General features: G+C 33.2%; 1 protein-coding gene across 1 annotated transcript in view; it reads left to right on the forward strand.

The window, feature by feature from the left end:
• The window catches only part of LOC136838665 (glycine receptor subunit alpha-4-like), an 825,852-nt gene that overhangs the window by 688,438 nt on the left and 112,827 nt on the right, over window positions 1–24,587 (forward strand). Inside the window, exon 13 of the mRNA XM_067104011.1 lies at window positions 6,789–6,923. Within this exon, the coding sequence (XP_066960112.1) occupies window positions 6,789–6,923 (135 nt within the window). The remainder of the gene's footprint in view (window positions 1–6,788; window positions 6,924–24,587) is intronic.

Consider the following 24,587-nt stretch of genomic DNA (forward strand, 5'->3'; position numbering starts at 1 on the left):
TAATGAAATAATGGTGTTGACTAATCCTGCAGTACTGAAAATACTAGCATAGTAAGTGATGAAAGTTTTAATCCCTAGTCGGGGTCGCTGTTTTTTAATGAGCCTCTTCCAACTGTTTATACCTTGAACGGTTCATTTCATAACTGGACGACAACCCTTTCTGCCTCCACCCCTCCCTATTTATCTGGGCTTGGGACCTGCACTGAATTGGGCTGGCTTGCTCCCCCGGTAGCTATGTTTGTACTTCCCACGTAATACTTGGATAAAATTACAGTGATATAGCACTAGTTAAGTTACGAGCCACCTTTTATGTTACTAGTAACCTTAAATCGTAACCTACCGCCCATCAACGCTCGAGCCACCCCTGCTAATTACCGATCGTCCTGTGAGATGTAAAAGCCTTGTCCGAAACTTGACGTCACCTAAATTTTGGTGGGCTGCGGTCTCCTAAGGTTTAGTGATATCCAAGTTAATCATTTTGAAGTTCAATTTAATGCCTAAATCCACGCCTTTCTTCTATCAATCCTTCTGTCATTTGTCTTGCTTTTTGCAATCACCATCAAGAAAACTATTAATGGTTGTCTTTCCTGCATCATTTAGAACGAGTGTCTCTGCCCAAGCTACCTCCATTTATAAATCTGACTGTGATATATCATCCCATCAAAAAAAGACGATAATGCATCTTGTAATCATCGCCGCTGAACACCATCATTACCGGACTGCGCTTTCCATAAATTTTTCACTTGGTCCAGACCATGACAGGAATTCTTAATTAGTGAAAGAGTCTTCAGACCCAATAATATCAGAGAAATGGTAATTGAATTCGGAGTGTTTACTCATTTCGGAGATGACTTCTCGAAGTCGTTATGAGAATGGATTTCTCAGTTTGTCTTTGAAATGATTACGGAGTAAATTCATCTGCCGAGGTCATGTCTGAAAGGAAAAAGATGTAATGAAGAAGAATTATGATAATCGATAGAGGAGTTATCACTTACGCAGTGTTCTGTATGATTTTATTATGTGTGTATACAGAGCAATGTCTCATAAAGATGTGAATATTTGATACGCAAGCGTTTACGTTCTTATAATGTAATTTCTTTACAAGATGCTGATTTCTATTATTTTCTTTGAAGGATAAAAGACTTTATTAACTAAGGAAAGTCCATTGAAAATTTAAGAAAATCATATTGAAAGTGTTAATTATAGTTTTGCCATAAACGTATCATTCATAGAAATAGACTCCCGTAAGGTTAAGGTAACAGGAATAACAACAGCGTGATCTTCACTTAATTAATCCAGAAACCTTCATAAGCCAAGCAAATGTGTTAACAGAATTATTCAGTGGAATTTCAAACAATAAGCTAATTAACTTCAGGCCTTATTAGCCGTGCAATTGTAGACTTTAAGTTGCCTTATTTACGAGAATTTATCTGTATGAAACTAGAGGAAGGAATTTCAGCCTTTATGTTGGCTTTTGATGATTCCTCTTTCTTTTTTTGATGATTTACGTGCGCCGTTAATATTTTTTAATACATATGCATTCCTGCATACGTATTCAATCTTATGTAAAAAGAGAATTTACTGAATTTTTAAATCTATTTAAAAGAAGCAACTAAGTCTAATCTTTATTAGACCTAAGTGAATTCTTTAATTCTCAAATATAATATATCTACCATCATATCATTAACATCTAATAATTAAAAACTGTTAACCAACCTAAGAGGTAAAGTTAGAGTTTGGTTGTTCTTTATTTTCAAAATATATATCTTCTCATGCATATATTCCGTTGGAATCGTTTTTCTTCATGGGCATTGGGCATTGTAATGTGTATAAGCCTAGATAAGTTACTAGTTTTTCTAACCATAATTACCGTAAATAAAGTAAACATTATCTTTCACTTACAGTGTTTTAAGATAATTTTTCTTTTTATAATCTGAATTTTCAAATTGCAAGTTTATAGCATTCCAAAGTAAACAATAAAATCGTGAAAATCTGGTTACTTAACCTCGAGATATTAAATGCATGTATTTTCCTTCTAACCATATTCCTTCTTTGCTAAATCCGCTGTCACTTCTAATACTTTTTTTACAATCTTTTTATTCTGAATATCTGACTTTATGTTGTAAAATTCGTTGTTGGGGAATATTCATTTCGCTCATTTCCTTGCCTTTCTCTGCTTTCTTTTCTTTTGAGATTAAAGGAACGGCACTTTTGCCTTAGATCCAGAAGGAATGGCGTAAAAAGTCATCAGAAATTGGAATAGGAATAGTGCCGTGTATTTTTACCGAGAAATTCTTAAAACGGAAAAGGAAATTTGTAAATTACATTGCAGATTTTTATATAATGTTTTCTTCAAGCACACACACACACACACATATATGTGTATATATATATATATATATATATATATATATATATATATATATATATATATATATATATATATATATATATATATTTATACATACATACAGTATATACATGGTGACTAACTGACAGAGCACTGACCTCGAATTTGCCTGGCCTACCACCGCTATCCACCCAGCTTTGAACGGGTCACCAACAGCTGGTAGGGTTAGCATAAAAAAAGAGAGGGGTTTAGAATGGAGTGCCACCCCTCCAACACAGAAACAGATGTATGAAAAAAAATATATGCATAATAAGTATTTACAGAATATATATATATATATACATATATATATATATATATATATATATATATATATATGTAATATATATATATATATATATATTTATTTGTGTTTATACACACGTCGAATATTGAGTCATATCCATTCGCCTCCAACATCAATTCCAATCCGCAAAGCTCTGTCGAGATGAATGGAGTCATTCGCAAGACTTATGGCAGTTGACACAGTTCGGCGCGAATGGGCACGTAAATCCTTTTCCCTTTTTATTCGGATAACCTTCGCACCATGTTATGAATAGGTATTATTAAGATCCACCAAATATCTTGTGTTTTCGGTTTGTTACACCAAATAAAAAAAAAGAATTTGTAAAACTGGAGTCCTATATTTCTCACACATTTTTAAAGAAAATTGGTTATTCCTTGCGCTTCTGGAAGTGCTCTTCTCAGTAAAATATCATTCTTTAGGGCCATGTGGTTTAGGGAAAACTCACCCCAGTCTATCATGCGCAGAGTTCAATGCTCCTCACTAGGAGTTAGGTTTTTTAATTTTCTGTAAAAGAAATTATTGTACCGGCTTTATCTGTCCGTCCGCCCTCACATCTTAAGAACTACTGAGGCTAGAGGGTTGCAAATTGGTATGTTGATCATCCACCCTCTAATCATGAAACATACCAAATTACAGCCCTCTGACCTCAGTAGTTTTTATTTTATTTGAGGTTACAGTTAACCATAATCGTGAGTCTGGCAACGATATAGGACATGGACCGCGGCTCTTACAACATTTTTTACTTGTTTATATTCATTTCGGATTCAAGGCTGTGTGGTGACAAGTGTATCAAAAGCTATGAAGAAATCAAGTAATCAAGGCTTTTTGTGGTCATTGCATATGTTACGTGTATATATATACACATGCATTTACATATACATATATAATGTTTTTCCTGCAGGAACCGGATAATAATAATAATAATAATAATAATAATAATAATAATAATAATAATAATAATAATAATAATAATATCTTTCTTAGTCCTGTGTTTCTCGTCAGTGTCAGTTTCCTTTCTGAACCTCAGAATTAGAATAGTCTAAATAAGTATGATATAACATGAAAAGTGCCAGTATATATCCTGATGTTTTACTGTTTCATATGACAAATTTTAAAGCCTGGACTTCCATTATAAATAGGGAAGGAAACCTAATTGAAATTCCTGAAGTTAAGGACTTTTCTCACTTAAAGATTGCTCAACCCTCTCCTCGCTTTTAGGATTTTTGAATGATGATCGTCGTCTAATAATAATAAAAAAAACCTGGATCATTATCTCATCAATTTTATTTCAGTGGTAAAAAATCGAGGAATCTTTGTGAGGTTTTGTGATCGAAACTTGCTAAACGATAGTCTTTGTATCTTGGCTCCTTAGCCAATGGAAACGACTTCCGCTCATTAAGTTTTAAGCCTAAAAGGCTCTTAAAGATGCCGTCACACGGCCAGTGTCATTTTGTCATCATCATAATCATCATTAATCTAGTTTTTGTTGTTGCTTCATGGGCATTAGTAGTAGTAGTAGTAGTATGCGCTACTACTCATGGCCTGTAGTAATGGAGGATATTATAAATGTTTGGTTACCTTACATTAGCTTAGTGTCGTTATACAATAACAAAGGGAATATAAATTTCTCTCTCTCTCTGTTTCAAAGATTGACATAATGTAATCTTGTACCATGAAAATTCGGCAAAACGTATTATTGGCTTGCCTGTCAGTCTTCTATTCGCTGTTATTTTTTTTCTGTAGAGTATGTATATTTGCCTCCGTTGTGATATTTTGTTTATTCATAGTAATATTTGTATTATATAGATTACCCTTTTTGTGCAGAGAATTATAATTTCTTGAGAACGATGACCAAAACTGACATTTTGTAATGATATTTCTTTTATTTCGACTGTCGATTCGTGAATATAGCCTTCAGTATCTGTTGAGATATGTGTAAGTGAAATCATTTTATATATGACTTTTTTATGTGTGGCTTTCTCATTAGGAGAACTCCAGTCCATGTGTGGTGAGGATTCATTTAACGTATTCAGTGTTTAAGCTTACAACATTAAAATCACGTTCCCGAAACCTATGATAATTCCTTTATTTTCATATAGTGAGTAATTTATATTAGCTTATTTTAAAATATTATGTCTCCACTGGTTTTGCTGTAATTCAGGGGATCAGACCCATTGCTAAATTCAGGAACATCTTATGTCTTAGATCAATGCCGGTTGAACTTGAGTAAACGTGTCTGACAATGTTCCGATTTTATCCTTAATATACTAATTTTTTGTCGGGAGACCTGCAAAATTCTGAAAATATTGTACATTAGAAGCAGTTTTAGACGTAAGATTTCAATTTTCATAAATTTTACTCTTGATAACAATGAAAGAGAAAATATCTGCATTTGTATAATTACTCCCGGATGATAGATTTATTTGTTTCCAGACTCACACGAGGCGTAAACTTTTAGAAAACAAGACAATGTTGCGTTCATCTCATTAGCATAACAGAGCAGGGGAATACGAATCATCAGCAGTGCTGTAGAACCTCCCTTACACACGTGAATAGTCATCGTAATGAGGTTTTTTCAGCTTCGTTCTGTTAATGATGTGGTCGTTAGCGTTCTGTAAAAAAAAGGGGGCTTTTATGACTTTCTGAGGAAATCTCCCGCAAGTTCAGGGGAAGCCATTCCGAGAGTCTAGAGACTAAAGATATCACGATGTGTTTTATAATAAAGAAAAATCTCAAAAACCGCGATTCATCTCTGTGAAGTGTAAGTTATTTTGTTGGTCGATGGGTTTTATTGTGAAAAATGAAGGTTTTCTTTTTAGTGTTTTTCAACAAAGAAAGTAGCATAAACAACAATAAAGTACAAAGGAACGACCTTTATCCATATGGGTGGCCTCGAAAATAGTGTCCCTTCTTGTCTTCAGATCTGACTTCATTTTCTATTTCCTTTTCTACTCGTGTCCACTGCTCACTGGCCGAATAATATTTCCATTCTTTCCTGTTCGAGCGTATAATACATTTATTCAGAATATAACCTCTAAATAGTCGAAATATTGATTTCGTCATTAGCAAGGTATACAGACAACATAAGTCCATGGTTATTTGTTGTACATAAGTTATGGATAGCACATTTTAATTTTCTCTATTTTAGAAATAATAGTAGTTTTGATGATTTTCTCGGATAATGAAGATAGGAGTCAGTACTGTTGTGGTAAACGAGAGTTTTAGAAATTCTCTGAAACAGATATGTATTAGGCTGGTTGGATACGGGTGGAGGAAGACACAAGAACAAGGTTATGAAGAGATTTCGTTGATGCACAGAGCCTGACAAATGAAAGATGGACACAACAATATATACTCTTTTAGATACATGAGGAGAATGAAGTTGCAACCAAGTGATAAATAGTCAGGAGAATGCATTTAGTGAAAGAGATTAATAATTATAGTGGTTCAGTTCAGCTACAAAGGATAAGACGTATAATCCCCAACCTTCTCCTCACCTCTCTCTCTCTCTCTCTCTCTCTCTCTCTCTCTCTCTCTCTCTCTCTCCAAAAGTTGCGTGGCTTATTTAGTCAAACAAAGCTGAAAATTAGTTTGCTGTCAGACCGACTGAACTTTCAACGAGAGAGAGAGAGAGAGAGAGAGAGAGAGAGAGAGAAAGGATGGAGGAAAGGGGGAAGGGGGGGATCCCAAAGATCGGCACGGACAATGAGGCCAGCCGGTATCTTTACACGGTCCAGTTCAATCGAAAAAAATACTTTGTCGTAAAGGTAACGCGTAAGATATTAATCGGAAGAGAGATTTGGGTGTCATCTCTATAACATCTAATAGTCTTCTTTTTAGGTGGAGAAAAGCGGCCTAACTCCCATTGGTTTGTACCATGTGATTGCGTTTATGCATATAGACTTGTATGTATATATGCATGTGTGTATGTATGTATGTATCTAGTGAAAAATATCAAAGCCCTTCCTTGTATGCTTACATTATGTACATATGTAAGTAAGCAAAGATTTTTATTAAGCAAATATTCATGAAAGCCATTAGTTTTTCGTTCCTTGAATGAGTTTAATAATGGTTTCTTTATTATCTTCGCAGTATCCCACACGACCGATGACCTGGTGTTCATGTGGGACCCAGAGGTACCTGTCGAGGTAGAACGTAGTATAGAATTGCCCCAACTAGATTTGGTGAAAAGGTACACCGGTGATTGTACTCAGGTCTACTCAACAGGTAAGTCAAAGGTGCCAATCCTTTCATCAGTTATTAGCTGATTTATAAGGGCATTCACTAACCTTTTTATTTTCACACACACATTATATATACAGTATATATATATATATATATATATATATATATATATATATATATATATATATATATATATATATATATATATGTGTATATATATAATATATGTATAATATATTTGTATATAAAACACTAGGTGTATCCTTCTAACAGGAAATGGATCAGATAAAAAAGGAAAATGTTTGCTTCCACATTCATACTTAAGTTGCCGAATTGTTAAGAAAGCCTTATGCGAAAAACTACCACATTTGCCGCTTCATACACCTACTGAGAAGATTCACACATTGTGCTATTCACTGCTTAGAAGCACTCACCCTTTCTAATGGTTAAGGTCCTTCCTTCCCTGATAACTATATATATATATATTATGTATATATATATATGTATATATATATATATATATATATATATATATATATATATATATATATATATATGTGTGTGTGTGTGTGTGTATATATATATATACACGTATGCACTTCTGATTTTTATTATTCGTGCTATTTTGATTTCCTAACCTTCCGTTTTAATAACGCATTCAGTTTTGTCAAAAGAATTCTTGAACACTTGGATAGGTAACATTTCTTCGTTTACCCGTAGAATGCGATTCTTACGCTGGGACTCCTCCCTTTAAACAAGACTAGAAAGGAAGATCGAAAGAGAGAGAGAGAGAGAGACAAAGAAAGAGAGAGAGAGAGAGAGAGAGAAAGTGAGTGTTTGCTGCCTTTTCCTAACCCTCTTCTTTCTCTAAACCAGGACGTTGATATTAATGGTTGATTCTTGAGCGGAAAACAGCAGTGACCTTTGTGGGCACGGTGGAAATATAACTAGTGATCTCATTTAAGGGAATTCTTGACAACTTTCCATTTTCATGGAAATCACCTCATGAATATAAATGGAACCCTTGTGATTATATTTAGAAATGTAATCGAAGGTGTTTTCTCGCCTCAGGGGCTACCCCGCCCTTCGTTCAGTGATATTCTTCATTATCATCTTATATCTTGATGTGTCTTATGAACCGTCTTGATATTAGTATGCATGCGTTTCGAGCTTCATATGAATTGAAATTTTCAAACGGATTTTCTTAGTCATATATATATGTGTGTGTATATATATATATATATATATATATATATATATATATATATATATATATATTATATATATATATATATATATATATGTGGGTGTGTATTATATATATACACACACTCATATATATGTATATATATTTCACAGAGGACCTCAATGATACGGAAGGTTCAAAAGAGGAAATTCTTTATTTCCAAGCTTTCAGAGGCTCGTCTGCCTCCATCTTCAAGGAAACAAATAAAGAAATTATTTGGTTCCTTGAAGGTGGAGGCAGTCGAGCCCCTGAAAGCTTGGAAATAAAGAATCTCTTCTTTTGAACCTTTATTATTGATTTGTATAATCATTATAAACAGTTAATTTGTATTGTTCGAATATATATATATATATATATATATATATATATATATATATATATACCTTTATATGTGTATATGTTTATATATGTATATATATGTGTGTGTATATGGATGTATGTATATACATTTATATGTGTATATATTTATATATATATATATATATATATATATATATATATATATATATATATATATATATATATATATATATATATATATATATATAATATATATATGAACAAAGTTACAACCACGAAGGAAAATTCAAACACTGGAGATGCTAAGTACTTTCGTCTTATTACCAAGACATGGTTGCAGCAGCTAAAGATATACAGAGACAAGGGCCTATATATATGGTGGGTATGCCCATGTCTCTGTAAATCTTTAGTTGCTGTGACCATGTCTTTTTAATAAGACGAAAGTACTCAGCATCTCCAGTGTCTCAATTTTCCTTCGCGGCTGTAACTTTGTTCGTATAATCATCATGTTTTTAATTTATCGTGATTTAAAATCAAACGTTGTATATATATATATATATATATATATATATATATATATATATATATATATATATATATATATATATATATATATATATATATATATATATATATATATATATATATATGTGTGTGTGTGTGTGTGTGTCTGTGTGTGTATGTATATATATGTGTGTGTGTTTGTCCAGCATACACTCTTCGCATTTTCAATTTTTCATAACCACTGGGCCATTTTCAACAAAAATGGCACAAAATATCCTTGGGTAAAAGGAGTTCAAGTTTGTTTAAAAGGAGTCCACGGATAGGTGAGTAAGAAATATGGAAAATAGGAAGGGGTCTCTTAAAAATCTGCTCTTAAACTACTGTGACAGAAACAACAAAAGGCTTTTCAAAAATTATCGTCTCAAGAACAAGTTTTATAATTTGTCGAATTAATAAGCTTTCATTCCCATGTCGGGTAGATTCAAGTTATCTCAAACCAAAGCCCCAGGATGGGGCTGCAGTAGGAGTCTAAATCTGTTCATAGATATATTAAAAAAACTCTTGATTATATAATTGCAGGTGAAGCAAGCTGGATCAGGCAAGCAGTGTAGCCCATGGGCCAATTGTTAATGAATGATTTAATGTGTTTTCCATTAGCCTCCTTCCACACACACACACACACACACACACACACATATATATATATATATATATATATATATATATATATATATACATACATATGTATATAAATAATATAATGTATATACACACATGTCTGTATAAATAATATAATGTATGTGTGCATGTATGTACATATATCATAGATAATATATATATATATGTATATATATATATATATATATATATATATATATATATATATATATATATATATATATATATATATATATATATATATATATATATATATATATATATATATATATATATATATAGACGGATGAAATTTATAGATTGATAAGCATGAAATGTTTGTTGAAATTAAATATTGCGAAATCAAAACGGGACCTGTTTTTATCAATGGATTGCTAAATAACAACAATGGAACAAATGAATATTTTTCATTAAACGCGTTACTAATTACCACTTTTACAAAAACAGTTCGCTAAGTCAATATGACATTTTTTTTTTACTAATGGGTTGCTACGTAAGCATGCGTTGTGCTTTGCACTAATTGCTGAATAAACATTGGATCAGTTTTACAACTGCTCAGTAAATATGAATCATTTTCAAAATACCAGACTGTTACACAAACAAAAGATCAGTTTAACTATGTCAGATTGCCAAGCAAACATGAAACAAATTCTACAATAACAGATCGCTAAATAGAGACGACATCTGTTTACTGTTGCATGAACGAGCGAGGAATCGCCCTGAGCTGCGCCAGCCTTCAGTCTTGCCAGATCGACGAGCGAGCGAAGCAGTTTGGCAAAGACGCCGCCAAATTAGAATGCAAATGAAGAGAGGAATCGTCACAACACGAAGATGGGTCTCTTCTTCCCACCCAATGGATCAGGGCTATTAACGAGCAGCTCCTCAGCAATTCTCAACAAATACTAACATCTAATTGCTCGTCTGCCTTTGCCCTCCTAATCTTGATGATTGTTACCCGCGCTGAGCTGCATAAGATTAGAATATGACTTTGCGAATGCATTCATGTGCAGTGAGGTTAAGGCATGTTTCACTTCTTCATCACTCTGACGAGTGTCTCGCCGATTGTTTACTCGCTACACTCAAGAGGTGATGATTCATGTAGAATTATATGGTGATAATAGTAGAATTATGAAGCACAGCTTCTGACTTGCATGTCATGGTCGTACTTACGGTCTCATGTTACTTTTTGTTAACCTATATGTTATCAAACCCGGTTTTTAAAGGTTAACAAAACTTGCTATGGAAAAGCACAATGTCACAGGAACTTCATGATGCTGTAAGATTACCTCATAAAGCAAAAGGAAATGACATTTTGAATTTAATATGTTTATAAATATCTTCTCCCTCCTCGTTCTGTTTTGACTTGGACTCTAGTTGAGATCAGATACAAGAGATAGTAATCTCTGATAATGATAATATCTGGAATTTAATGCGAGGGAGAGAGGGATTTCCTAACACTTAAGCTCACGACATTATACACTAATGAAGGGGAAGAAAGATGAGAGAAGGAAAATTATTGTATAAAAACATGCCACTGAATTTCCCTCATATTTTATTCATAAAACTCTCTCTCTCTCTCTCTCTCTCTCTCTCTCTCTCTCTCTCTCTCTCTCTCTCTCTCTCTCTATACACATACACATATATTTGTGTATATATATATATATATATATATATATATATATATATATATATATATATATATATATATATATATATATATATATATATATATGTGTGTATATATATACAGTAATATATATATTTATATATATTATAGTGTATATATGTATGTACAAATTGAAATATTTTCTCTCTCTCTCTCTCTCTCTCTCTCTCTCTCTCTCTCTCTCTCTCTCGTGCGCGTCCTGTTTATCTTTGTTGCTGCCGTTAAAGATTTTCTAACCGTGTATCAGCCCTGTATTTTTTTCACAGCAATCTATATTCTCTTCCCGGTCTCCTTCCCCGTACGCTTCCGATCGCCATATTTTGATTGAATTTGTGGGGAGCGACGCTGCCATAAAGATATAATAGTCTTTGGGCTCCAACCTCCCTGATATCTTCCTTAGCTGGGCTCTTTTTTCTTTTTTTTTATCTTTTTCTTGTGTTTCACTTTTACTACTGTTATTATAAATGCTGTTGTTTTACTGATTTCTGTAACACGTTGTTTATTAATCCTGATATTATTATTATTATTATTATTATTATTATTATTATATTATTATTATTATTATTATTATTATTTATGATTTTTATAACAATTAATATCACTGGCATATTTAATCTTCACTGTTGGATATTTTTATTGTCATTTTGCCCTTGTTCTTCATAAAGTCACCCAGGCATTTCTCGTCATTATTTCCGTATTGATTGTAATATCTTGCGGGTATAATGTTCCCCCCGTATTGGCATTTGCTTCCTTGAAGAATGAGCGTTTTTCATTTTTTATACGACTGAGTGAAATTTTAATTTCACAGTAAGTGGCGTAAAGGCGTCACTGAACGATGTCGTTTCCATTGGTTGGTTTCCAGCCACGCTTCTTTCGTGAATGTTAGGTCATATTAAAAACTACGGCTCCTTTCGTAGAATATGAATGGCTCTTTAGAGAGAGAGAGAGAGAGTGCAAGTTTTTCTTATAATTTCGGGCCTGTGAAAGTTTTAGGGTGGGCCAATAACCCATGAGATGCAAATTCTTTCTCTCTCTCTCTCTCTCTCTCTCTCTCTCTCTCTCTCTCTCTCTCTCTCTCTCTCTCTCTCTCTCTCTCCAATTACTACAGTAGTATTATTGTACGGCAAATGCAGGAAATATTATACCCACGATGACATTAGGATTCACAGTGCAAATATAGAGCTACAGATGGCGTTCACTGCAAGATATGTACTTGTGACTGTTAACTAGACTGATAATTTTTTTTATAAACATCTATAAATGCACCCAAAATCACACATAGTTGAATAAAAAACTAAGGTAGTTGGTTTCCCCCGAAATTTCTGAAAATTAGATTCTTGAGCCCAGTATACAGTATAAGACCTCAAAGCGTTTTAGTTTGTTGGTATCTAAGATATACCTTTCCTTAATGTATTTATGTATGTATGTATATATATGTATACATACAGCTGAGTGAGTATATATATATATATATATATATATATATATATATATATATATATATATATATATATATTATATATATATATATATATATATATATATATATATATATATATATATATATATATATATATATATATATATATATATATATATATATATATATATATATATATATATATATATATATATATATATATATATATATATATATATATATATATATATATATATATATATATATATATGTACGTGTTGCGTTTTGTCATTATTTAATCATGAATAACGTTTGATGACATTTTTATAATATAACCATGCTTAAACTATCAAAATTAAAACTGTGTTTACATGTTACGTACAGGGATTATGAATTGCTAAGTTTTTATATCTCTCGACCCGAGTATCGACCAAGTTACTCCCCCTCAATTGTTAATTCAGCATGTACTCTATAAAGATAACGAATAATTCAAGTTTATGGTAATACCGTATTGGGTTTCATGTTTATAATATCGGAGTTTCAGTTTTCTCCTCTGCATATGAAATGAAGTAGTGTCTTGACTGGCTTTACATAGACGGTATTGAAATATCTGTATAGTTTCTAGAATTTTTCAGTGAAAATTTTATTCTTTTTTTACTTGCTGTGTTTGCCAAAAAAGACTAGCAGTGTTACGTTGATAATGATATTAAGGACATATTGTCTAATCATTTTAATTTTTATCAGTTAATTTTTCTCTCGTAACAGAATTCCATAAGATATATAATTTCATAAAATTACTTTCCCAAACTGAACAGTGGTATTAAATAAAAAATCTTTAAACGCATTCCATTTCATTGAAACTACTAATATAGAAAAATGTTATGAAATAAAATTTGGACCGATCTAAGCAGAGGTGCATTTTTTTCTTTACCGTAAGAGGACGATAATTAAAGATAAATGAAGCAGATCTCATCAGTTATTGTTGGTCGCTTTGTAAATAATTTTTGCCCCACTTAAATGTAAAGGAAATTTTCTTTCGTTTCCCTGATGCAAAACTAAGTATCTCAAAATTCAGATTAATTTAAAATACAATTCATGTTATATTTAACATAATGTGTGAGGATTGGTTTATTTATATTAAGCCGGCCTTATACCAGCGCTGGCCCTCGCCCTAAGTCAATACGTAATGTAATTGGTGGAAGAGAGTAGGAGGGCTGGTATAGACCTTTGGACTTCGTCAAACCAACAGGGTCGACTTATGTTACAAAGTTATATCTTTCTATAAAAACGAGTGAGTGGGTTTTTATTCTTAGAATTATGGATTACTTCTCAATATTTCTTTTGGAAGATGTATCTGTTTTCATTTTCAAAACTTTTTAAAATTTTACTTAAATCTATTTTATTCACCTCCTTTTTTCCCTATTTTATTCACCTCCTTTTTTCCTTTATACTGCAATGGTGCCTGATTCCTGTGAAATAACAATCTCTGCTTATAAATGAGTTATAGAATTAGAGAAAATATGGAAAATGGCAAACAGTTGTAACCCAAAACAGCAATAAAGAGTTTTAAAATCATAAACAGTATAAAAGGAAATGCAAACAATTTAGTGAAAATGAGGAATAAAAATGCGAAATAAAACACTGGAAAATATATGATCGTATCTGGAATGGGAATATATATATATATATATATATATATATATATATATATATATATATATATATATATATATATATATATATATATATATATATATATAATATATAATACAAAGCTCTGGGATTATCTTAACGTCATCCAGAGGAAACCGTACCGTGGACGCTACATACAGCCAGTGCTGAAGAAAATCGGACATTTATCGGACATTTCCATAGCGTTCCCTGTGTACTCTATTGGTCCCTGGATGTTGAAGAAGTGACTGCCTCCCTTCCCATTTCTTCATCCTGAGAGGAAGCGTTTATGTGATCCCTCGAACGTTTTCCGGAGACACCTTCCACATGAAATCAATGACGTCTTCGTATCACAAACCTTTTTTTGGGATGAAGATATGGGATGAATATATATATATATATATATATATATATATGTATGTATATGTATGTATATATATATATATATATATATATATATATATATATATATATATATATATATATATATATATATATATATATATATATATATATATATATATATATATATATATATATATATATATATATATATAAATATATATATATATATATATATATATATATATATATATAATTATGTGTGTACACATACACACACACATTGCACACACACACATATATGTGTGTGTGTGTGTTTGTATGTCCATTTATAGACATAAAAGTAAAATTCTTATTGAGTTTACCGCTTTCGTTTCTATTTAGCTTTGACTTTCCACTTTTCCCTAATGGATTGCACGAGATTGTTTTAATATACTAAATTAATCAAAGAACCTTACAAACTTTCTTCCTGTCTCGCCAAAAAAGATAAGCTTGGAGACGTACAACCCGCGTGGTAAGTGCTGTTGGGAGTGGTGTTGCACTCGACCCACGTTTGCTGTGGGCCTCAGAATTACTCACACACTATCACCCAGTCTGTCCAGCTATATATATATATATATATATATATATATATATATATATATATATATATATATATATATATATATATATATATATATATATATCTATCTTCTTCGTTTTAACGTGCTTTTTTCCCATTTTCTATGTGGGTAAGCACGATGCCTTCTTTACGAAGGACTTTGATTTGGCGTTGGGGTAGGCCGTAGCCTCGATCGGCTGCCCTGCCTGACATCGCTTAGACCCCGATAACGATGTGCACGTGTATCGTGTGCCAATCCCCAGCTCCCTTTCTCCCAAGCAGCGAGGAGAACTGGGCGGGTAGGTCGACAGTTCGAGACGTGTGAGGTGTCTGTTATGTTTTTAGATGTTGGAGTGGCTTTGTTTATGTTTGTATTAGTCTGTAACACCCATCTGCTTTTCAGCAAACCTATCCGTTGATTACATACGTAATCCCGGGGTGTCTACACGGATAGCAAAGTGTCCACCTTCACTGACCAGTCGGCTGTGGATTTGAACCCGCCCCACGGAACTCTACGAAGTCCCTAGGCCGCTGCTCACCGACTGAGCCACCGAGGCTCTATATATATATATATATATATATATATATATATATATATATATAGAAACTTGTAAGATTATATAGAAACTTGTAAGATTCACTCCTGGTGACCTTAAGTTTAATAATAGACAGGACAGCGACTGGAAACCATTTCTTTTTATTTACACCAACGTTTTGGGAATCCTTTCCCATCGTCAGGGCTATAAATAAAATTATTTTCCACAATATTAAAAAGTATGCTAGAATAAGGTAATAATTAAAAATTTAGTTTCATAATATAGCAGTCATTAAGCTGAATATAAATTAAAAGACTACAAAGCAGTTTTAAGTTAAAAGTAAATTAAAACTATACATAATTCACTAACAGATAAAAATGCAAAAAAAAGTAAAAAATGAAAAAATGAAAGGACGTTTTCAGACTTACTGTTAAAACCTTTGGCTGCTAACTGACTGAGAACAGAGTAGTCAAAGACAATGTCAGAGAGAGAGAGAGAGAGAGAGAGAGAGAGAGAGAGAGAAAAGGGAGAGAGTGATGTGTGAGTAATAGGCAGTTAGCCAATATGTAACAGTATGGAACTAGTTTGGTTGTTTAAGGAAGGCCACAGTTTCTTGATGTAAAGAGACTCTAAAAGAAGGAGCGAAAGACAGTTGGTAGTTTGACAGAGCTTATTGAAATTGTTGTACATAATGTCAGTTTTACATGAGTTTGAATGGTTCCTTATGGCTGGAAATTCTTTTGATTTTAAAATGCAGACATTGCGATAACTGACACCTCTGTGGGAATCAGTGCGGACTCTCAGTAAGTGTCAGGTAGATCCGACGTAATTACCAAAATTTCTTATAATCATTAGCTTATTTAGCATACCTTTTAATATTGTAAAAATAAATTTTATATACTAGCCGTGATGATGGAAAAGGATTCCTGAAACGTTGGTGTAAATAAAAAGAAGAACTGATTTCCGGTCTTTTTACTGTCCTGTTTATATATATACATATACCCATCAGTCCCAATTATACATATATATATATATATATATATATATATATATATATATATATATATATATATATATATATATATATATATATATATATATATATATATATATATATATATATATATATATATATATATATATATATATGTGTGTGTGTGTGTGTGTGTAGCTAGACGGACTGCGCGATAGTGTGTAATTCTTAGAGCTACCAAACATGGGTCGAGTGTGTATCTTTATTGGCGAGATAGGGGGAAAAATGTTACGGTTCTTTGATTAATTTAGTATATTAAAACAATCTCGTGCAATGCATTAGTGAAAGAGTGAAAAGTCAAAGCTAAATAAAAACGAAAGCTGCAAACTTAGTAAGAATTTAACTGTTATGTCCCTGTCGACGTGTATAAATGGACCCATTTACAGCTCAGAGAGCGATCATTTTTTCGTAGCAATATCGCTGTCGGGCAATTCGGTCTTTGCTTGTTTTTGACTGAGCAATCAAGACTTGCTACTGCAGAGTATATGCTCTCTTCAGTTGCGGTGAAGAACGCGGTTATTCTTGCTTCGTTTGCAACGCGTAATTGAAGTGTATTAACAAAAAGGTCTAAATCCGAAACCGTAAAAATAGGAATAATTTTGCGTGAACATTTCTCTTCTTACTTGGCCATTTGTTGTTGGAATATTTTCCCGTTATCTATTTGTCCTTTAAATTAGTGACAGATGAGAAAGGACAAAAAAATATTTGATAGAAATTATTTCAGTATCTGACTTAACATGCACGAAGCAACTTTCCATCCGCGAAGTGATCCATAAGATTACAAGCAGCCTCTGTTTTACTGCCTCTCCCTTTTGCCATTTTGGTGTGCTGCAGGAATCTTGCAAAAACATCGACCTCTGTTGCCATGGACGGCAGAATCTGTAAACAAGGTTATTTGTTTTTCTGACGTAGCTTTTTCCACCCTGTTCCTCAGCTGGAATAAGGAATTTTGTAGAATTTATGTGGTTTTAATTTTTATTTACTAGATAACAGTTTTTGATCTTTACAGTTTTCATTTTCTTTACATTTTCATTCAAGTATCCTCATTTCTTTTATTGGGTATATATATATATATATATATATATATATATATATATATATATATATATATATATATATATATATATATATATATATATATATATATATATACGTTTTGAGGCCGATTTTCTTCAATTCATACATTCCCGTAAGGAGTTTTGAAAATATTACTTAACGTCACAAGAATTAATTTTTAACTCCTCACAAGTAAGATTTCTGTACACAAACTTGAATAACTGGAAATGATAAAACATCCGTTATTACATCACTGAGATAAAACGTTGACGATTAATAAAACCATCTCTTAGAAAGAAACATATAGAAAAAAGATGCGCACAAATATTTCAAGATCTCTTGTACGACGAGAATTTGGGAAAAGGGCCCTTGTTTTCAAAGGAAAAATATATTTTCACAAGTATTTCCTAACACCATTGCGCATGAAACTGCTTACAGGCTTAGGCTTCAGCGTATAGGCTATCTTCGTCTCCCGATTTAAAGAGTGATCCATTTTCAATAAAATAACGAGATCATTAACATAATTATTTTGTTCGTTCACCTCACTGACAAATTTCTCGTTCTACAAGAATCCCATCCTTTGTAAAATGGAAGGAAGAGGATTTTGGAAAAAAAATTCGTTACGAATCTCAAAGCATATGTAACAAAATATCACTTTTTTTACAAATCATGAAGCGCGGCGGTGAAGTCTGGTGTTCCAATGAAGGAATAGTTAAGCGCCGTGCACAGCCGGACTCCAAGTGTATTGAAAGTCACTCTACTCAAGACAGATTTTGTCTGTGTAGGATGATTGCAACTGAAAATTTTTTAAAAAATCGCTCTTCGAATATGCCACTTTTTTTTTAACACCATCCCCCCTTTTATGGGCATCGTTTATGTTAAAGGCCTTTTAATTTAGGATAGTCGTCATTTTGCAGTAAAAATTGATTTGTTTTTGTCCTTTCTCATGTTTTTAAAAGTTAATATCAATTTGAACATTTGAAGAGTATGACTGAAAGTACAGCGTCGATAACACTAAATTGAGCTGTAAGGACGTGCGTCAAAAGACAGGCCGATTTGACAATCATTTAGCTTGCAAATAATGAACAAATGTAAGAATTAAATGCGTTTAAATTTCTAATCACATTATATAAGATATCTTTTCATCGTCTGTAATGGCATCTTCGATCACTCCTGCATCGCAAACGGATTCAACTGGGGTCATGAAATCAGGGATTATAGGATACAGTATCTCTATCCCGATAATGTTTCGAGAGTTAGAGGCTTAACCAATCTTTCCCTTTTTATAACTTCGTTCCCGATATCTGTCTCAATAGTGAATGCGCGATTATCCTGATGAGGGGAGATGGAATAAACCCACTTGTCAGGCTGAGTGAAGGTAAAACTGGTATTGAAGTATAAAGAAGCGAACAATAATGGGTGAGTCCCACCTGCAATTTTCATATCCATTAAGGCATTTTTTACTGCCAGTTTGTTCCTTACAAACTGTGGTAGTGAGTCGTAAAGACTAAAAAAGCACAACGGCACATTGTGTTGTAAACACATGATTTTCACTCTCTCTCTCTCTCTCTCTCTCTCTCTCTCTCTTAGTGTATGTATATATATATATATATATATATATATATATATATATATATATATATATATATATATATATATATATATATATATATATATAATATATGGTATCAATAGTAAAATATCAATAGTAAAATATCTCTGCATATTTTTGTTTCTAATCAAACAGCGGTTCGAATCCCACTTGTGACAAAGCGCTTCTCTATTAAACACCCTTTGGGAGTAAGTTATTCCCGAGGTATACTAAATTAGATATTAAACGATATTTTGGCTAAATATTCGTAAATATGACAAGCCACGGCGTCTGTGACAAGAAATCAATTATCCACGTGTTACAGACTTACTAATCAGCTATCATGATGCGGGTGAGCTGATATTGATTCTAAGTGTAAAAAGCTGAATTCGACCTCGCGCTGTGGTCAAAAGTCACAGTACATCGTTGTTTCTAAACCAGACAGTAGTTCGAATGCCACTGGTGACGAAGCACTGATCAGTTCTAATTCCCCATGGTATAGTGAATGGATATTTAAAGGTATATGCTGCTTAGTATGTGGGTAAAAACAAAATGGCACGGTGTGTGACAAATAGATAGATAGACAGATAGATAGATATGTTTTTCATCCATATTTGTATTCCTTCAGAGTAGTAACCGCCAGGGGCTGTTAGCTTTCCAGTTCTCAACAGGATTCCCGGCTGGGCCGACTGGTAGGGGAAGGCAGGGTCGAGCCTCGGACCTGGCGGATTCAAGCCCAATGATTTACCTCTTTTTCGTTAAAGTAATTTACCACACAGTATGAAAGCAAACTTATATTTAATGTCAATCATCTGTAGGTTAATTCTACTTCTTATTTTGAATTTACTTGTGTATGGTATATGTAGTATGTATTTCGATTCTCTGTACGTGTCAATGTTTATATATGCACTTTGGTTATACCAATAAAAGGAAAGCGTCTTTAAATTCTTGTTCATCTCTAGGGAAAGTAAGTAAACTATAGAAGTCTAAGCTCTTATTTGTATCATGTTCCTGTTATTTTAACAGTTTAGTGAACACGCAAAGAGCAAAGCCTTAACAGGTACTTGGAAAAGGGAAGAATTGTTGTTTTTCAAGTATTAAAACAGGAGTATTTCCGAACTTAAAATCCAGCATTCGTTGCACCAATACAGGCCTATATCAGCAACTGATTGTATCATAGCTGTTAAACTTTTATGGCGGCAATAACAAGGCTAAGTGGGGTTGAGAGAGAGGGCCCCAATAAAAGTCATTAAAATAGCTTTGTAATCTCAGATCGCATCTATGGAAAAGCATAGATACCTAAAAGTTGTCCTGCGAGATCACGCATCTCGGAGCAATTTCCAGAATCGTTGTTATAAGCATATTTCGCGAAATAGCGCCCCTTGGTATTGAATAACTACAAATGAGGACAGCAAAGCAGGGCATGTGGCAAGTGGCAAGAAGATTCCTAGGCCAGATACGAGCCAAATAGTCCAAGTTTATTCATTAAAATGGAGGGTCTTTCACGTCATGATTATCACGCGTCTTTCCTGTCAGAAGCATACTGTAAATTACGATCTAGGAGTCTTCTTTGTTGGTAAATTAATCAACATACAAGCACATAAAACGTCGTCTCATACCAGCATATGCCTGAATTCTGTCCCACGGAATGGAAACGAATGGTACCAGATCCTGAAAAAATCCACTGCCCCCTTCTTGACATAAGCAGCAAGTGATGTACAAAGGGGTTGGCCAATTATGGTGGATGGCAAAAACATCTTAATAGAAAAGCTGAGTACTTAAAGTTAACAACCTCTGTAGCCACTTCCTTTATATAGAAAAGATCGGATAGAAAGGGTGAAAGCGGTATAAGAAAGGAAAGTCCTTAATATTCAGGAAAGGCAAGACAGCGTGATAGATAGTGGTGAATGGTGCATCGTGTTTAGGCGGATTCGACCTGCTTGCCTATAGGGTCTCAGTTCAAGTGCACGAAGCGGCCAGTGTTGGGGCAATTTTACTGCACAGGAGGTTCTTCACGATTCAGCAATTAGAAAAAAATTATATATATACACACATACATATGTATACTATATATTTATGATGTATATATACTGTACATTATATATATATATATATATATATATATATATATATATATATATATATATATATATATATATAATATACACACACATATATACATATATATATATATATATATAATATATATACATATACACATATATATACATATATATATGTTTACCTTTAGCTTTCGTTACTGTGTGTGGATAAACACCTGTACGAATTCATTGTGAATGGATCATCAGTAAAGTAACAACAAATAAGAAATTAGAGAGGGTGTTTATCCATGGTTTAATATATGAAATATAGATGATGCATTTACTGTAGTCATATCTTTTCTTTGAAGTTACTCCAATTACAGAGTAAATGCTTAATGTTGAAAACACGTGCGTATAAAAGTACAAACAGGCGCGGATATAAGGTACACATATTTGCATGCTGGTTTGAGTGTTGTTTGTGCATGAATTTGTGTGGATATTGAGAAGGAGGCAGATAAGGGAAATTAGGGCATGAATATTATAATGGCAAGAAGGGAGACAGAAGCTCACGCTCATCGAGGACGAAATATTCTGCCTTTTCTAAATCCCCTGACACCAAAAGATATAATATTTCAAACAGGTTTGGTCTCCCACTAAAAGCGAGGCTCTCACGGCAACTGCGAATGTTGCTGAGACCTTTTCATCCTACTCAGTTACTCAAGAGAAACAAGGAAGTTTACTGTGAGCAAGTTGCAAAGTAGATAACCCTTTTCCCCGAGTGATTCTCTCTCTCTCTCTCTCTCTCTCTCTCTTCTCAAATAATTATATATTTATATATACATATATATATATATATTTATATATACATATATATATATATATATATATATATATATATATATATATATATATATATATATATATGGAGTGTACTTTCATGTCTAACATAGTCCTAGTATGCGTTAGTAACGTTTTGTAGTGACACAGTGATCCCCATATTTGCGGCTTTAATTACCCCAAACATCTTGAACTTTTCCTAATGTATTGCTGTGTGTTATTTAATGGACCTAGAAAGCACCATCCTTTGAACGTCATTATCATAATAATGGCTACATTTTCCATAGACCTCATTAGGCATTCACCTTACTCTGCCTTTAAATGAGCTTTCCAGTGAGGAATTGCGTCTGGTCTTAACTTTTCCATTGTAAGCCAATTCCTTTCAGTTTTGCTTTTTAGCCTCTCTCCTCATTCATGCATTATGGAGCAATTTTTCAGGAATTCGCTCATGTAGCTGGCTGGTGTAGATAATTAATTAGCATTGGAAATGTTCCTTTTACTATAAAATTCATCAAATCACTGTTATCTTAGCAATGACTTACATGTATTCAAGTATTATTGTAAGTCCTCACCTAAGCCTAATCTATACATAGTTGATCGGTTAGCCGATCTGATAATATCTGAAAGATATACTAAACGACGAGTGACGTCAGGAAGGCCAGGTTTCGCTCATATTCTACAGCCCCCACATCTACTTTGCCTCCGGTATTCCCTGATGATTGATAACTGTTGACCTACCTTATAAGGCAGTTGTCGTTCATATTCCTAATACCGGTTGTCTACCGGCACGTCCCACTAAATTTGTTTTTTGTTCCAGGGACACAAGAAAATCTAGGTGAACTCTATCGAAAATAGGCACTTGTTTCCGGGTAGCTAATATGCTGTACGTATAAGAGACAATAGATACTTGTGATGGCCTTTCAGTTCTAACTGTAATCAGTAAAATATGAAACTGAACTTAGGTATAACAGACTTAGTGATTAGCAGGCTCACCCATGACGTTGCCTTCAAATCAGAGCTTTCTTATTAACAGCATTTAAAGATTTATCATCTTATGCTGCCCTAAAAGTATATTTTTATTTGTTGGGGGATAGGAGGGGGTGGGGGCGATGCTGGGAAGAGCTAACTGTAAATATCCACAGCCGATATCATTGTAACCAATGGTTGCCGAGCATGAGCTTCAGCCGGTTACGGTAAGTTTCAGTGATATCGGCTGCAAATTTATCTTCAGCTTCAAAACAAAACACTATAAGTATTGTTTGCAAGGCTTTTTATATCTACAGAGATGATGGCATTATTTACGTACACGTCATACGTATTGTTTTACCACCGTTTAAATATTGTTCTCCTTAATGGATACCTGCATTACAATAGTTCCCTTGCACGTTCTTTTCAGTCGATGCTCGGGAGCTTAGAAGCGATTAGGATGTTGCCTGAGTGCGTCATGCATCAAAACCTTCGTTTTTTCAGAATTGTATTATTGTATGTAGATGGCTATATTTGGCAATTTGGATCTTTGGCTATTATTCTCTTTTTGTTTCTCCCTTTTCTCTTTTTATCATATATGAACATTCTGTTCAGGGCAACGTGTTTTGCAAGTTAATGGCTTTTTAGCCGATTTTAAGAGATAACACTGCTCATGAATAATTTTGCATTCATTTATGGTAACTGTGATGGAGGGGTTTGATTTTGTTTTCTTTTCCAGCTTCCTGGAAAATGCTCAGTACATCATTGTATAGGGAGGGAAGCGTGAGCCATTCCTTTAGAATTAAACAGAATGTGCAGTGAATATATTTGTTGATTCGCAAATTTATTTTTGCTTATTCTTGAAAGTTTCATCGTATTATGCCACGATTAAAAGCAACTTTTGCATGAGTTCATTTTTTTTTTTTTTTTACATTATCTAGATACGACAAAGTCTGCGATACCCAGTTCCAGAAGTCTGATTTTGTCCTGTTAAAACGTAATAGGAGTAAAAATCTGTCATTTTTAACTAGACAACCACTTTGTTGACGAAGCTGTTTGAGCAATATCAGGATTTTTACTCAGATTTTTACGGCATTCTTTGAGGGAGCAGAAAAAGTGCCTCGAACATATGTTGAACATTTTATGAAATCCTAATTTTTCCTCTCAAAATCTTTACAAATTCAAAAGTTGGTGCTGAAAAATGGGGCATAAACGGC

This window comes from Macrobrachium rosenbergii, chromosome 5 (genome assembly GCF_040412425.1).
Source record: "Macrobrachium rosenbergii isolate ZJJX-2024 chromosome 5, ASM4041242v1, whole genome shotgun sequence".
NCBI classification, from domain to species: domain Eukaryota; kingdom Metazoa; phylum Arthropoda; class Malacostraca; order Decapoda; family Palaemonidae; genus Macrobrachium; species Macrobrachium rosenbergii.